Source organism: Varanus komodoensis, unplaced genomic scaffold (genome assembly GCF_004798865.1).
Source record: "Varanus komodoensis strain SLA01 unplaced genomic scaffold, ASM479886v1 scaffold10, whole genome shotgun sequence".
In the NCBI taxonomy this organism is placed as follows: domain Eukaryota; kingdom Metazoa; phylum Chordata; class Lepidosauria; order Squamata; family Varanidae; genus Varanus; species Varanus komodoensis.
The window spans coordinates 24,312,470-24,330,191 of NW_025335269.1; the positions used below are offsets into that span (position 1 = coordinate 24,312,470).

Consider the following 17,722-nt stretch of genomic DNA (forward strand, 5'->3'; position numbering starts at 1 on the left):
GAATAACTGTAAAATATTTTCACAGATTTTTCTGTACAGTTTAGGCCAGAGGAGCCATTTCTTTTTGACCCATGGGTACCATGGCACATTTCAAGCACCACCACAAAATGTCTGCAATGGGAGGCATGTCTCGTTGCATAGGAGCCATAATGTGCAGGTGGGGGATGCAAACCCCAAGCACTAAAGAATTCCTTCAACCTCACAATTTTCAGTGCCAGTAGAAATCCACTTCACAGAAGGCAAAATCTTCTGTCAGCAAACACCTTCTGCCTCCTTTTCCCCCATACTTTGGAACACCACCTAAATTCTCTCCTCCACCCTGGCATTAGCACTGTAATCTCTCTTTCTTGCATGCATGCTCACATGTGTGCGTGCACATACGCACGCACACCCATACAAAGTCACCCTGGTGAGTCCCAAGAAAGGTATCCGGGCATACTTCTGCTCCCCGTGCCGTTCTTTAGGCTGTCCCTGGATATGAAGTTCACATATTGCACACACAGCTCAGAGAAGGTACTGCTGTTGCTGACATTATCATTACTGCTCACTTCATCACACCAATTAAATGGGCACTGACTACAGTGACAAACCCTGTAGAAAGCGTATGGGCACTTTCCACAGGAATGTGCTACAAAACTGCCACAAGAGCCCTTGTACTTGTATTTCAGGATACCAGCCAAAATGCATATCCCTTCTTTCCTTTTGTACTTGTCCTGGGTGGCATGATCAGGCGTATCAAGTCACCTAGCCAAAGTGTTTACAATCGCTTTTTGAGGCATTATTAAGTTTCACAATGCTAAACAAGCATTTCCTAATGTTTAATAAATTTCTCTGCAGGCATCATGGGGAGGTTCAGCTTTGCTGTCAAGGAAGCATCGCAAGCTTCTGCATGGCATTCACAGGTACAGGAAGTTTACCTTGAAAGGGGTAGCTATTTAAGAAACAAACATAAGCATTTAAAACTTTCGCTGATTTCCATGAGATGCCTACTCTTTCCCATTCAAGCAAGCTGTGGATAAAGTACTTCGTTCTAGCTAGTTTGTGTGCCTGTTTAGATTGTACATTCTAAGAATGATTTTTTGTTTGCTTGCTTGTTCGAACTGAAGGAGTTTTGAAAAGGAAATGGAGGAAAATCTAGTCTACTGAATGAGTTTACCAAATGGGTGTTAACCATTGAACAGGATAACTACAGGATGATATTTTGGTTTTCTTCTGCTCATTACAGGGCCAATTCTGTGGCATGGAATCCTCATAAGATGCTCATGGCAGGGATCCAGTGTTGTGCTCTTCTGGTGAAAGACAATTCTGTAAGTTGTTTTTTAAATTTTCCAAGTGTGACCGGAGTGGGCTTCTGCCATATTTTGACAATGCAGAATATGACTAGTGACTGCTTAGCCGTTGTTGTGAACCACCCAGATCTGTTGTGAATTGCTGTTGTGAACTATCCAAAGAACTTTGGCTGTTGGGCAGTATAGAAAGTAAATAAATAATAGCATTCCAAATGAAAAGTATAGATCCCCCCACAAAAAAAAAAAAAAAATCTAGATGAGGTATAAGGTGCTGACCAGAAATAAAATCTATGTGAATCCGCTGGGATTTCTGCAAAATTACACTGATGGGCTTGGATCCAGACTTGGAGCACAGTCTAGTGGAGCTGCTGTCCAGTCTCAGAGGACTCCAGACATCCTATAAATCTGCGCAAAGTGGAAGAAGTATGGTGGGGTGGTCACTTCCATACTTCTCCCTCTCTGTAGAGCAGCTGATTTTGATTGTCTAACTGCATGCTTTGGAGGGGATGTGAAGGAGGCTGAGGTATCGCCTTGCATTGGTCCCCTCCTCTCCCCTCCTGATTCCGTAACCGCTTCTTTGTGGTTTTTCTTTTCCAACCTTGAATATGGGGTCTTTTTTCCATGCTGGTTGCTGGGGGTGAGGAAAAGAGGGTGTTCTGAGTTTGGAACCCCAATTCTAAGGGTGGAATTGATTTGCAACCTTGGAGCTGGGTCTCCAAATAATTCTTTGGCCCTCTAGACACTGTTGAGGTGCCTTAGGATCACTCTTCCCTTCATAATTAGCAATCAAGCTAAGTGACTTAATCCCATTGATTTCAATGGATTTATTTCAAGCATGAAGTCTGGATGCAGCCCATATATTTTAATATTTGCAAAACAGCTTGCTTAAGAGGAAGAGCAGACGCACCCATTCCTTAAAAGACAGCGACCTTCTAAAAATTGAAAGTCCAGTTTTATTTGTTTGTCTTTAAGATTTTATAGTTCAGTGGGGAAGAGATGGAAAAAGAGAGTTACATGTGAATGCCCAAAAGTTTCTTTACAATTATCTATAAAAACAGGTTTTAAATGTTGTTGTATTTTAACTTGTAGGGAAACTTATTAAAAGAAGCATCAAGTGGTATTAATCAGGTTGGAAAATGTATCATATTTTAAAATAATGTAATAGAAAATATTCGTTATGTGAAGCCGGGAAAAGTGACTTTCTTGCATAGGGTGGAAATGCCCAACAGCTACATCATAATTGCAGAAAGTATAAAAGAAATGAGTGGGTATGTATTAGCTCTTGATCCTCTCATTTATCTTCTTAATTATGTTAAGAGATTTATTTCAAAAGAACATGAAATTCTTAACATGATGATTTACTGCAAGAGTGTGTCTTATCATGCCTTATTTTTCTCTGCCTTTTCTCTTCCTTTCCCTCTTCAGTCATTTGTTACTTTTCCCTTTGCCTCTCTGTTGATCCTCACGTTATCCTTTTCTATATTTAGACTGCATTTCCTTGAAACTGTGACTTACCTTTTGCTTACATTACTCTGTAAAAGCCATGTACATTGATAGCGTACAGATGGCAGAAGAAAATCGATCAGCACTAATCTGAGGGAAAATGATAAGCTTCAAATTCATGGGTTCTTGAAGTAGTTGGGTTAGATCAAGACAGCGAGAGCAATTTTATGGTCCCTAAAAGGGTCCCAGCATCCCATAGGATTGTCCTTTCAGTTGTGCATAGAACAGATTCATTGAAATAAATCGAACTGAAAGTAATTATAATGTGCCTCACTGATGTCAGTGGGTTTACACTAAATGTAGTGAATGTTATTGCCATTGAAATGGTATTTTACCATTATCCCTCAGGTTTAAGCTGATTAGTTCCATGTATAGATCCACCCAATACAGACTAAAAAGATATACAGTTTGAAATTTCTTGGAGATATCATTCTTCTCACATGGATTTTCTGCAAGCATTCTTTGCCAACCATTGATAGTAAAGATAGCTCTTTGTTGTGAAATCACAAACTTCTACTAGCCCCCATTGACAAAAGGGGGTGATCACATTCCACATGATGCTGCAAGAAGGCCACTTCAAAGACACTTTTCACTTCAAAGAAATGGAACGTTTTTGCCCTTTTTTATGTATTTCTTAAAAATGCTGAAATGGGACTCCTTTTTCAAAGGAGGGAATTGTTCAGGAAAAGGGCCCCCACTTTACCTTGGCAGCAGTAATTTCATATCATTTGATCCATGAATTTTGTCTGTCCATTGTTTGAAAAACATAGTTACTAAGAAGGTCTGAAAATAACATTGAACATTTACTAGCAGCAAAAAATATCAATACCAAAAGGTTATAAGCACATCAGTTCTGGAGGGAATGAAAAGATTATGAACAGTCATTTTGTTGTCAAAATGAAGATATTAGCGACTACTGTAACAAAGTTTGCAATGATTAAATTGAAAAAAGTTTTTCTTTACATAACTGAACAATATATTTCAGGATAATGCTCAGTCCTGTGCTTTATGTTCAAGATGATTGTTTTCATAACTATTTTTAAAAAATAGATTAGGAAGTATTCTCTTTCCCCTATGTTCCAAAATGATCTAAAGCCAGTTGCACAATTTTAAATAGCTTTTGATCAAATTTGGTCAAAGTATGTATTAGAATTTGCATTTCCTTTTGCAAATCTAGGTGTCGTCTCCAAACAGTGTGCAGTGCTGGATGTCCACATGTGAGGTCCACAGTTGCTTTCATTCCATATGTTACCAGCTTTACTTAAGCCAAAGGGCAAGCTGCATTCCCTGCTTGCCAAATGGATATTTGGCACTTCCAGGGTCAAGCTTTGGAACAAGTAGAATTGCTCACTTCGGGAAAGGAGCAGGTTGGTAGAGTTCTGCTGGCTTGCCCTTTTCTAGAAACAAAGTTTTCCTCGGAAGTGCCAAATCTTTATTCTGCCAGTGGTGGACACTTGTTGTGGAACAGAATCCATGGGCTGCATGTAAGTGGTCACCAGTGTTTCTTTGTCCAGTGTTTCCTTGTGCTATCTGATGTTTTGTTATTTTGTTTCTCCATATTTTGGTGATTCATGGGGATGGAAGCGGAGGTGGCAATGCAATTTTATGCATGTCTGGTCAGATATAAGTTGCATCAAGTTCAGTGGAACTTATTCTAGGCAAGTTTAGAATGGGATTGAAGTCTAAACATATTGGTGAATAGAAGGATGCCTGAAATGTATATGACTTGGGGAAAAAGCTACAAGATCTGTTCGAATATCTTTGAACTAACAGAAGTGGGAGGTTGTCATTTGTGAGAGAGGGAAAGTGATTGAGATGGGAAAACATTTGGATTGGAAAGACTCGGAGATTAGTAAATCCATTGTAAAAGTGCAAATCAGTCAAAGCAATTGGTAGGCATCTTTTTACATTGACAAGACGTTCTGAGGAAGAGTGCAATGGCTCCCATGATGCCTTGTTATAAAAAATCTTTTCCTAAATGAACTATGCCTGTTGAACTCGTCAGCCTACAGAGAACAGTAACAGTAACAGAGTACATTGCTAAATATCATAATCTGATCATTGTCAGCTCTTTCATATCATATTTTTTGAATCAGCTTCCATTAGGAATTCATCAGGTTTCTTCTTTGCAGGTATGTCAGAAGGCTTTGAAAACCAAATTGTTTTCAGTGGCTTTACCATACTCTGTTAACTGCAGCTTTTATTGGTGTTATCTCTTTTGAAAATGTTCTTTAGTATTTGTGGAATGACTTATTCTATACTTTCATTTTATTTTTATAGCATCCTCCACCTTGAGGGAGCTCTACCCTTAAAGGATGACCCAAAATACTTAAAATATATCAATTTAAATAACCATCTTTTAGGGTTCCTGTACCTGCAGGGGTCTGTTCGGCAGGCACATTTGAAAGGCCTTTTTCTTGTATTGCTCCCATTTACTGAATGTGTGATCTCAGGAAGAGGCCTCAAGAGACGTCTTTAGAGGGGGTGGGAAAATGCATCTCTGGCTGAATCTTTCACTACAAACCATTTTTAAGGTTTTAATGTTTTTTATTCTTTTAATAGTCTTATTTTTACAGTTGAAGGGTTTTTTCATTTTACATTCTTGTACACCACCTTGATAGCTGTTTAGCTGATACAGCAGTATTTAAGTCTTAAACTAATAAATAATACTGGTGAGAATGACAGCAGTCTTATCAGCAGATCAACTCTAGTAGAGAAGAGTCAAATTCTGCACCGACAAAAACTTTTTTGCAAGCCTTTTGAAACTCTTATGTACTCCTGACATCACGTGAGGGTAGTTCCTGTTATGTGCTGTCAGTTCAGCTCCAACATATGGAAACCCTATGAATGATTCCCCTCCAAAATGTCCAGCCCATGCTCAGCTCTTGTAAACTCATCTGGAGAACCTTGGCTTATTTCGACCCTGTTTTGACCTCGGTGTTGGAATGTTGAGGGCCAAGGTTGCCCCTCACTGCAGCTGGCACAGAAAGAACCCTGCCAGCTGCTTCCCTAAGGTCAGAAATAAGTCTCAGAAAGGCCAAAAGGGTACTTAAGGATAAGGAGAAGAGGAGACGGAGGCCAATGACTATTGCCATATCCAAATGGTATCCCCATCCTCCTCCTTTCCCCCCTCTGTGCTGCTTCATGAAGAAGACTAAAAGCAAACATCTATACGAAAAGCAGAGTGTGAAACTCAGTGATAGCAAAGATTACAGCTGTTGTGCTTTACTCCATACTTTTGATGCACACGATCCTTAGCTGGCTGCTGCCAGATTCAACCTAAATATGAAATTCCTGGATTGTTGTTGTTCAGTTGCAAAGTCGTGCCTGACTCTTCGCAACACCATGGATAACATTCTTCCAGGTTCTCCTGTCCTCCACTATCCCCCGGAATACACCTGACCTCACACCCACCTCTCCAGTGACTCCATCCAGCCACTTCAACCTCTGCCATCCCCATCTCCTTTTGTCTTCAGTCCTTCCCAGCATCAGGGTCTTTTCCAATGTGTCCTTCCTTCTCATTAGGTGGGCAAGGTATTTGAGCTTCATCTTTAGTACCTGACCTTCTAATGAGCAGTCAGGGTTGATTTTCTTGAAATTTCTGGGTACTAGTTTCCAATTCCTGTTTGCATAAGCAATTATTAAGCAAACCAAGAATAAACCATGCAGAATCGAAAACAAAATGATTAACAGTCTGGTTTCTTCATGGTAGTCTTTTACATTTGCCTTATAAAATATGGCATATGTCTTCACTAGTGAAGGAAAGTAGCAGCTCTTCTCATAATCTTGAGATTATATTAAAAAGCAAAAAGTCATATCTTTCATCATTTCTATTTTTGACAATTTACAACAGAGAACAATTAGTAGGAAAAGTTCTCAACCTCATCTGAGCCAATTTGTGGGGTGGTGTTAAAGCACAAATGCTATTTAAATATGGATTTTTAGCATACTTTCATTCAAAATACCGAATGCTTCTTCAGGAAAAAAAAAATCACAACATTCCAAAGAATAGCTAAGTTCCAATCCAGACATAAACTCGGGAGTTGCAGATCAGAATTTGAGTTATATCAGAAATGTAAATTCTTCAATGCTTCTTAGTCTTGTGCTGGAAGGAGTAAATCCCACCAATGGGCAGAAGTCCTCTTTTTATGAAGCATATTAGCAATAATTAATGCAATGTGTAACCACCATGGACAGCATGAGATTGCGGAGATTAGCTCCTCTTTTTCAGGAGACTAAGGAAATGCTTCAGCTCCCATGATAATAACTTTCTTCCTGAATGTTCAATTTATTTCGTATACTTTCTCTTGGGTTAAGTAGGCCATGCCTGAGTCCAGAATTCATAGCTGATCCTATTCCTACTTCCAAGGGAGAAAGTAATGGTATTGTTATTTTTACATTGTCTGCTGCAGTGTTAACTGCTACAGTGCTTTCCCTAATCTTCAAGGAGTAAATCTTTAGTGTCCTTGTATCTGCATCTTGGAATTCATTACCCTCCCTACTTCTACCACCCCCTTCTAATATTGTGCTTATACCAAATGTAGATACACTTACCAACAGGGAAAGACACCCTTTGCAATGTGGAAACAGAAGTGGAATAGTAGGCTGCCGGGGGTGAAGGGACAACATAGGCTGCTAGCACAAAATGTAGCATTTTAAATCAGGGACAATCAATGCAATCCAATGAAAGTTTAAATGAGTCTTGAGTCTGATTTAAATTATACAACTCCCCATGCAGCTAGCTGCTTAAAATGGAATTTTTAATAATGCAGTTTTGCATGGTCCTTTTTGAAAGTAGCTAATCATATTCATTTATTTACACAGTTTACATACTGTTCTATATCCGATAGAACAGCTACCAAGTGGTGAACAAGAATGGTTAATAATAATGATAATGCAAGATGAAAGCCTTTAAAATTAGATTGTGCCAATAAACCGTGAATGGTTATTTAGGGAAATCTTATTTAGACAAAAATACCTTCCGCAGCCACTGAAAACAAATACTGGTGTCTTCTGACAGCAAATGCGGAATTCTATAGATAGGAAGCCAATATGCTAAAGACTCTTTTCCAAAGAGTAGATTATTCAAGTAATAATATTCTTCATTTTCATGCACAAGTCTCTTTTTTTTTTTGGCAGGGAGCCACTGTGGAAAGTTGCTGTTTTTCATTGATAGCAAAACTAAAAAGATGTCCCTATTTAAATGGGCAGCAGGTCTTTAAATATTTTGAATTATTTGTAATACAGGTACTTTATGCAGCCGTAGAGAAGAGGTAGTGTCTTAGAAGAGGTCTTCATTCCCAGAAGGAGGAAGTACTTCTAAGATGTTGTTCTCTGTGACACACTATGTACTTTAAAAATATATATATTCAAATGTGTGCAGATCTGTTTTACAAGTTTTTGTCAACTGACCAATCAGCTGAGACTTCTTTGATCAAGCAACAGGCCTAGTTCGAAACACTAGAACTGTTCTGGTAAGCTGGTCTTGTGAATGTCTGAAAAACCCACGCCTATGAGAATCCGGAAGTTTCCCATAGGATGGCTTTGTACTCTTCCATACCGTTCCATGTTCATTACTGCTCAAGTAATATATAAAAGTATCTACCACTACTGCTTGTCTTTTAGCATGCGCCCCCAACAGTAGCACATTTTAAACAAAGGTTGATTTGTATTCAGTTTTCTCTCTATCGGCCTTGTATAGGATAATGCAGTCTTCCATTTTAGGGGCACAAATGACTACTATCTTGCCCAACAGGTCCTAATTGTTAGACACTGTTGGCTAAGTCATTTTTATGTCTGTTGTGTTTGTCTGTTTTGACAGGTGTTTTATTGTTTCTGGTGTAATTACTGCTTTATGGTGTTACTGTGAGAGTATAATTATGAATTTAATGTTTATATATGTGTGTATATATGAGTGAGTGTGTGTGTTTATTCAAAATTGTAAGTATACAAAAAGAAATTTGCTGTCCCAGCCTCTCAGCACCAATATGAGATTGTAAACTTGGTTCCTTTTCAGTATAGTACTTAAACCTATTAATGAGACCAGATAGCTCATGTCAGGTTCACATTTATTTTAGGGTATGCCTTGATATATTTTCCCTCTTTTTATTATCATTTTGACAGGATTATCTAAGTCCTACTGTTATGCAGATTAAAACCTGTACAGTTAGTTATGGAAATACAGACCCTTTCATTGAGAGCGTTGTCAGGCTTCTTGTACTACTTACATCTGGCCATCAGACAGGCAAGAGACACAGAAGTGACAGGCAATACTAAACTTATTTTCTGTCAACTCAAACTGGCATCTTCTACATTCAATTTAAAATGGATTCCATGCTCCTTGTGAGGATGATATTTGACGATCTTTGGAATTGCTATAACCTTCAAGCTCTGCTAAGAAATTGTACAGGATACCTTTAATTTGAACACTGACTTGCCAGCCAATTATATTTCTGAGGCTGACTTATTCGATGGAACCAAATCTGAATTGTCCTCTCCCCATCACTGGCTTCAATTCTCTCTCCCCACACCCCTTCAGCTTTCCTGCTTTTGTTTTCTGCATTACATGTTTCAAGTGCCTCTTTCAGTTTCTGAGCACTGCTTACTAGTTACCATTACTTTAGCTTTCTTCCACCATCCTCTATTCTTAGTTTGTAGTGCCGGTACATGAAAGGCATTTTCTCACTCCTGAGAAACTTAAAATCTTTAAAGCTTGAGATCTCCAGAATTTGTTCCAAGCAAACATGTGCGGATTTTCCTAGTTGTCCTTCCTTGGCACAAAATGTAGACCTGTGGATACAGAGTCCATTGCTTCTCCCATTTCAAGCACTGATACATAGACTCTCATTCTCTCCTGTGTCCCATTTTGTGAATAAGAACTAAGTGCAGTGCAGGATTTCTCCCAATGCGGCACTTTGTTCAGACAAAGCCATTCCAAGACATGAATTGGGTTTGCACATCATAACAAGCAATCATGGTTTTTTATCATTGTGGGATCACCATGCGGTCTAGCCTGAGTCATGATACATCACCATGTTACTTAAATGACATCCTGACCTACCTTCAGTTCACAGTGAAAGAACACCACAGAGTCCAGTGGAAAAAGTGGCTATAGAAGTGGTCACTCCAAGCAGATGAACCAAATTATGAACTTGTATCTGCTGTGAGTTCCTCGGCAGTCTCAGGAAGCCATAAGAATTGGAGCTGTGTAAGAGATGATAATCCTGTAATAGAGAAAAAATAATACTGTCCTAGCTTATGGATTTGTTTTATACGGACTAGAAAGAAGGCATGTGAAAATGTTTTGATACTGAAAACATTCTGTATAAATATTATGGTTGTCATCATTAGTAACTTGGAGGACACCAGGTTGGTGAACATGTTGCAGTGCTTCATCAGTGCACATTTTGCACTTGCTGTCAGTAGATCAGAAATAATAGCAGGCATTACTCAGCTGAGATTTCAGCTGATGGCTTGGTACTGAACATGATGTGGATTTGTACAGGCCCACAGCAACCCGCTGGCTGATCAGAATGCTGAGGTTCCAGTTGAGCAAATCAAGGAGTATTCTTGGTTTTGAAAACATAATAATAGGGGATGGGAGTGCGTGGGAAGGAGTCTTTTTGTTTGCTGCTGGCTCCCCAGTCACTAGGACACAACCTTGCATCATTTTACAAAGATTATAATCATGGGGGTTAGAAAAGTTTAAAAATAAAGTCTGAGACTCACTGGGGCCAAAGCAGCTACCTCTTTTTCAGTTTTACTCTAGAGTAAGTTTAGGGAGTAAATCAGAGCTTAAAATCTCCTTACCCACCCAGTTAGGGTCCTGATCCAGATCAGAGCCTCTGTTGTTACTCTGGAGTAAATCTGGGGAAGGTGGAAGCTGCTGGACTTTAAAAAAAATGTCTGTTTTGGCCCTTAGATTGTTAAAATTCTACCAAGTGGAACAAAATTGCATAATGGATGTTTTCTGCCCCTGGGCTTCATACTGTTCAGGTTTGTTGAGATCATTTATGTTCAGTTTTGATTGCTTACTTGTCATTATGTGCCTCACATTCTTTGAGCATTGTCTTTACAGATCTGTCTCAGATGGCTTCACTCTCCTTGAAATCCATTTTCATTGTAGTTTATTATTTCAGTGCTCATCACCAATCAGATATTTTGTAAAGGCATTTTCTGTTGAATTAATTTAGAGAGTAAAAGATCCATGAAGCACGGAGTGAACTAATTTCATTTAAAAATTGGAACTATTGTGTAATAAAATGGTTTCACTGCTTTCTGGCATTAAGTGCAAAGTGCTGTTGAATTTTGAAAAGAGATCAAAGTTGACCCTGCACTTGAGTGTGTGCATTTTTCAGGGTATGAAAAGAGCATATATATGAGAACATTTGGAGCTGGATAGGGTGGTAAGAAACGCCTTGTTGCTAAGTGGAGCTTGGAGTAGTAGAATATTTTGTGGATGTGAGTGACTGTACCTTTGGCTGCAAAACCCAAACACCACTGTAGATGCTAGAAGAAAAAGTATGTAACACAAAGATCTGCCTTGGTTAAAATGTACTTAACAACCCAAGCCTGTGAATGTCTATGCAGAAGTAAGCCCCACTGAGTTCAGTAAGACTTATTCCCATGTAAGCAGACATACATTTGCAACCTAAAGCATGGAAATAGCCTGAGATCTTTGGACACTTCTGTTTGGGCCTGTAACTGTGTTTCACTGAAAGAGTTATCAAAGCACTTGGTTTGTCTGTTTGTTGTATTTGCACACCACCCCATAGCCCCAAGGCTCTCTCCATTTGACAATTTCTGGAATGAGTCTGCAGCAAGACCATTCTGGAGTGGCTGGTTACATGCTAATACAACCAGCAATGTATTAATCCAACAATGCTTTCTTTCCTTCTGTCTTGCTGAAAAGGTGCACAGAGCAGTGCCTCCTCTTTCATGAGTGACAGTTGCAGGATAAATGACCTGACATACGCTTTCCGCCTACCAAACTATTCCACTTTTTTCCTTATATGGTACATATTAACAAACACAGTTTCTATGCAGGATGGACCCATGGAGGTGGGGATATGTAAATGTGTCTTTGTTCTTTGGCATCAAATCAGAAATAAGGAGAACTTTCACTGTTTGTGTGTTGCAGAGTACATGCTGACTCTGCTATTATTCCTGTCTACAACAGGTAGTATTTAGCATCATTCCAGCATATGGTTTGTAGGGACCACATCTGCTGAGAGATTGCAATGCTCTTGCCATCCAAAAACCTGCCATAAAAAGTCAATTGAATGGACATGCCTTTTATTTAAATTAATGCACTGTATATCCCTTTTGCCGAAGATAGTTATGTTCCTAATACAAATACAGACAAGCCAGCCACTAAAGTATTGGATAACCCAACTTTGAATTATGTTTCCTTTAACCTTCTCTGCCTTCCAAAAAAGCTGGAGTTGCAAAGCTCATGGTTCAGCGGATCTCTTGTAAGCATATAACTGTTTCAGAAGTATAGCTCCCAGCAGTCTTAGTTATGCCCCTGTAACAGATGGTTGGCTGTACTGGATTCTTACATCCCACCCTTGTATCTATTCAATGTAAATGTTTCTAATGCTGCTCCATCTAATGTTGCTTTGTTTAATGTTGCATCTAAAACAGGACTTGCTTAAGAGATGCTACTCTGCCAATGCCTCATACTTATTCCAGCAAGACAAGTTCTACGATGTTAGCTATGACACTGGGGACAAATCAATTCAGTGCAGCAGAAGAGCGGATGCCTTCAAGTTCTGGATGACATGGAAGGCACTAGGGACAACTGGCCTGGAAGAGAGAGTAAACCGAGCCCTTGCTTTAGCCAGGTACTGCCTTCCAATTATAAAGATTTTTACATGCTTATAAAATCCTAATGCTAATGAACTAATGATACATTATGGTAAGTTTGGCCTGTTGAGCACAACATGTATATTTATTAATTGCCCAAGATCAAAGTATGGCTGGAAAAACCGAGATACTGAAACAAATTAGCCTAATTTGGACACAGTGTTCTTGGTCTCATCAGTTGCTGGACTGAAAACAATTGCATTAAAGCACATGTCCTCTTCCTTTCCCTTGTGTGCCTTAATGCAATACTTACAGGCCTAGCTAAACCATGGTTTTCTGCAACATTCAAGCTGGTTCAAGCTCTTGCTGCAAGTATGGTTTGCAAACAAGAGCAAAGCATTTTGCAGACTAAGGCAAAGGACAAGATACCACCCCCACATCCCCACCCTGTGTATATGAGAATTAACAAAGCAGTTGAGGGAACGGCCAGATGCTTCTCTCCTCTGCACCTGCTACCTGAAGTAGTTGTGTCACTCTGCTTAATGGTAGGTCTAGCCTGCTGCTGCACATTTAAAGTTTAAATAACTTTACGTTTTAGACTTGAGCTGGAATTATATGTTTGAAACCTTTTGCACTGGGGTTTATGCCTGAGTACACATGCACAGAATTGAGTTTTGCTTAGTGGTGAAACATCCAAACTAGTATGAATTGCATCTGGCCTTATCCACTTGGCCAAGTGTTCACTCATTCTGTCCTTGAACCCAGCCACAGTGCCCTTAGCTCTACCCTCTGCTAAGAATCTTCCCAAATTGGAATGCTGTCCCAGAGTCAAACAGTTCCCTACTGCTGGTTTGGTCAACCTAGATTGTTATTTCTGAACTGAGCCAATCTGGTTTTAGATCCAAAGTTTTTCTAACACCTTAATTTTTCTAATAAAAATTTGGAAAGTTGTTCCTAAGTAAAACTTATTATATACTATGATTTAAAATGTTTAGAATATTTTTGGAAATTACAGAATTCCTGTCACTCCAGTGTCAATTAATCTAAATAAATATATTTCATGGAAGTAAAAGAAGTTCGTCAAAGAATTAATACTTCCAAGGAAAAATGGTTCTTTTTTTGTTGTTGTTGAAATTTTTATTAAGATTTTAAACTAAAACTACAAACATCAATCATCGCACACATCAGATTTACTGGGTCAATCCCCTACAAGATATCTTTTAACATTCTATGATCATACAAAAATCCATTTATAAAAACATGAAAACATCTTTAGATCAAAACCAAGTCCCATTTCTCCAGCCAAATAAAAAAGTAAATCCAAATTTGATAGAAGTTACTATCTTCCTTTTTTCCTTCTTCTTCTTCAGTGAAATCAACCCCATTCTTTCTTACAAAGTCCTGTTTCTCTTGACCAGGAAAAATGGTTCTTATTACTGGAACAGAATTAAAGATCAAGGTGTCCTTCCACCAGCCCAGCTGCCGATAGAGAAGACAGTCCCTTCTCTGTCTGTCTCCCTTGAACCCCAAAGATCTGCTCCAAAGGATTGGGACACCCTCAGGAGCAGATTTGGGAGATGCATGAGGAGCTGCAGAGGAAAAGAGAAACTCACATTGTTCAAGTGGAAATGTAGTTGCATAGCATTTAGCATGGAAGGTCATACTTTGTAGTAGTCTCAAGAAGATTCTATTATTGTGCTAGCTTTAGGGAAATAAAAATGTATCTTCTAAGTGAACAAGTATATGAGAAAGTTGCATCAGAGGAAGTATGAGAATGGACAGCTTGTGGGCACAGATCTGGTAGGAGTTGCTTTTCTTGGTTTCTCTGGGTGGCTTGAGAGTGATACAAGCCACTGAGCATCAGGTACCATCTGAAGCTGAGAAACTAGCTGCTGTAAGCATGGCAACAAAAATAATTAGGGTAAGCAACTTCAAACATGTTCTAAAAATGTATTTAATGTAATATTTATTCAGAATATCCAACCATAACATATATAAACATACATACAAACATAAACTATATATAAATATATAGTAGGTATTACTAGCCAGAGAACTTTAACTGTTGCTAGGAATAGAAATGTAGCAAACAAACAAAATATATCAATGCTGTGAAATACATCCAATGTTAGTCTTTGTTAGAATAGATCCCTTGACATAGGACTTAAGCAAGACTGATACTAAATGGCTTGCAGTTAAAACAATTACTATTGTTCTATTTATCCTAAGTCATTAAATGCTAGATTTGATGCTGTTTGTCAAACAAAACAAAACCCATACACCCAAAGCATTGCATTTTCTGCTTGTATCTGGCATGCTTCCACTTCAGAAGCTAGACAGGAAAACACAATGCTGAAAAAAATATATTTCATTACTTTGAAAATTTTATATATATTTATATGCACAATGTATGAGCTTGACATTTTACATAAAAGCTTATTATCATAAATAGTAATTTGTTGCTTCCATTATCCTAAATGCATCTAGTTGTATGAATTTTACTGCATTCTTGTAGGATGATTCTCATAGTGCTGTTGGTATTGCTCTTCTTTCTCTTAGTATTTTTAGCCTTGTGCACTGTAATTAATAGTGCGCTAAGGTATTGCTAGAGCAAAGACGAAAGTGAAAGAAGAAAAGGTTTAGAGGACAGGAGGAGAAGAGATTTGTCGGCTGAAGCAAATCTCATTGAAGCGTGAGAGTTTCTTTAGGGCAGGGGTGGAATTTAACACGGGGCTGCAATTTTCAGTTACAGCCAAGTTTCTAATAATATCTAGCTTTTTCCTATATGAATTTGTATGAAAAGGAATATATAAAAACGATAATTTGGTCAAGTTCACTGTGCAATATGATAAGCAAAGTAAGTGGGGGGAATCCAAATTTAATATAAAATTTAAAACCCAAGGTATTTATAATAAATTAAGTTTACCCTGAAGGCTCTGCTTTTAAAATGTCCACTTTAATCAATCCAATGTTCTTTCCTCTTTCTATTTCTTTTTAGTATGTGAAAAGAAAATATACTTCTTCGTTCGCTTTACCAGTGTCCTTTTAGAGTTAGAGCAAGATTGCTCCTTTTTGACAAAAAGCCAACAACATACAGAATTTTCTAAGCATGCATAAGGATTATATGTGAAGAGGCTTAACAAGCATTCCATTATGAACCCTATGATGGAGGACGCTCTGTAGAGACTAATATGCTGACAACAAAACCCAGTCATAATTTTGCTGATTGGGTTTTGCTGGATGCTATCTGTGTATCTTAGTCCTATCAGTAAAAGAATAGCTCCTCACATCAAGGTCATTCTCCCAAGTTCACTTTGCTAAGAATACACGCATTAATGATCCTGTAGGGATCAATATTTCCTTTTGATGCCTAGGATTTAGCCAATAGTGTATCTAAGGGAAAGTGCCACAGTCTTCCAATTGCCTTCTTTTGGCGAAGGCTAGTAGTGATATTAAGCATAGCATCTCCTCTGCTTGCTGGAGCATCAGGCACCAACACGGTACAGCTGATGCATCAGTTTTTCTGGGCAAGAAGCCAGGTTTGTTAACTATTTGACCAACTGTACAGCATGTTTCCGGATATGTTACAGTAAGCTTCACCCTGATGCTGCAGAGATAATGTTTCAGAGTCCCTGAATATAGACTTGTCTTCTTTCTGGAGCTAGCCTACTGACCTTATAAATCGAGGGCAAGTTTTTCCCCCCTTCAGTGCCAGGCTAAACTGCAAATATTTTCACTTGGATTTCAGTGTGGTTGCATTTTGCATCCACCACCATGCATTCAGCATCTGTCTGTCTCCCCTTCTGGGGAATGCTGGGTTGCATTCAGTTGCAGATCTGTGACTCAGTTCAGGCACTTTCCTTACAGGGGCTTAGTATTTTAAGATAATTGCAGCAGAATGCTTAGATGATCATTTAGAAAATATTCTGTATGCTTTGCAGTGGTGTTGCTAAAATCATATTGATAATTTGGGCTGCATAATATGTTTGAAAGGTGCTTATATATCACAGCATTACCACAGTGCATTCCTAATGTAAGTCAGAACCTCTCATTCTTCCTTTCTTGGCCATAAATTGTGAATAATAACTTACCGTTCAATGAGCTTTGAGAATAAGATTGTGAATCGAGGACACTAGAACACTCTAAACTTCTTGTACTCATATTAATACAGTGAAACACATGAATTGGAATTACACTTTTTATTATAAGGCCACAATGTTCATTTAGGCAGTGTTGATGCAGCAGTTCACCATGACAATCTGTTTGCATGGCTTTGTACGGAAGAAAAAGAAGTCAGAGGTACATATTTTGTTAAGAACAAGCATCTTTTAACTCCTTATACTATGATACAAGGAATAAGGAATTTAGTGAATTTCCTGAACCACCTTGGCAAAATCTCAGGTTGAATGCCAAACTGTGGCATGCATCAACTATTTTATGGTACAGAGGCCTTTAAAACTAGATTGTCTTTCATTTTATGGTATGTGTGTGTGTTTGTGTACTTTTTCAAACTCCTTCTGCTGCTTGGGTTCAGAGTCATACCACTAAAAGAATAATGGAAATATCATTGTGGAAACACATACATACTTTTTCATATATACATTACTTTGTCAGCATCAAGTTCTGTGGAAACCAGTTCTGTATGAGTATCTTACAGAAGCCGACTTTACTTGGCACTGATTGTTCTAGACTGATGTCATAAATCCTCTGCCTAGCTGATTTTTTTACAATTATGCTGAGAAAGAAGGGTGAATAAGATGCATGCAGAGAGAAAGTGTGTGTCCCTGCCTGAAGAATGGGGAAAGATCAAACTAAATGACCAAATCAGCAAATGAATCAGTGACAATTGCATCTCTGATTTTTATTCTGAAGCTAGGAAGAAACTGGACTCAAGCACTGGTGGAAAATGCACAGTAACTCCTTTTTCATGGTACATTTGTACACAGCCTTTATTTAGCAATAGTCTCTCCAGAGCAGGGGTACTATAAGGAATTATAAATCATACAGTAATAATACCATGAAACAAAAGTGCCATTTTCCCCATGAGGACACAATTAGAAGAAATCGAGGATTGGAGATCCTTGGACTCTAATTTTACTCAACCAGGTGGGTTCCACCTTGTC

General features: G+C 38.5%; 1 protein-coding gene across 7 annotated transcripts in view; it reads left to right on the top strand.

The window, feature by feature from the left end:
• GADL1 (glutamate decarboxylase like 1) overlaps window positions 1–17,722 on the top strand; it is a 123,322-nt gene that overhangs the window by 57,647 nt on the left and 47,953 nt on the right. For all 7 annotated transcript variants that reach the window (XM_044417592.1, XM_044417550.1, XM_044417540.1 and 4 more), the window contains 3 exons: window positions 838–902; window positions 1,226–1,307; window positions 12,438–12,637. In XM_044417592.1, the coding sequence (XP_044273527.1) occupies window positions 838–902; window positions 1,226–1,307; window positions 12,438–12,637 (347 nt within the window). The remainder of the gene's footprint in view (window positions 1–837; window positions 903–1,225; window positions 1,308–12,437; window positions 12,638–17,722) is intronic.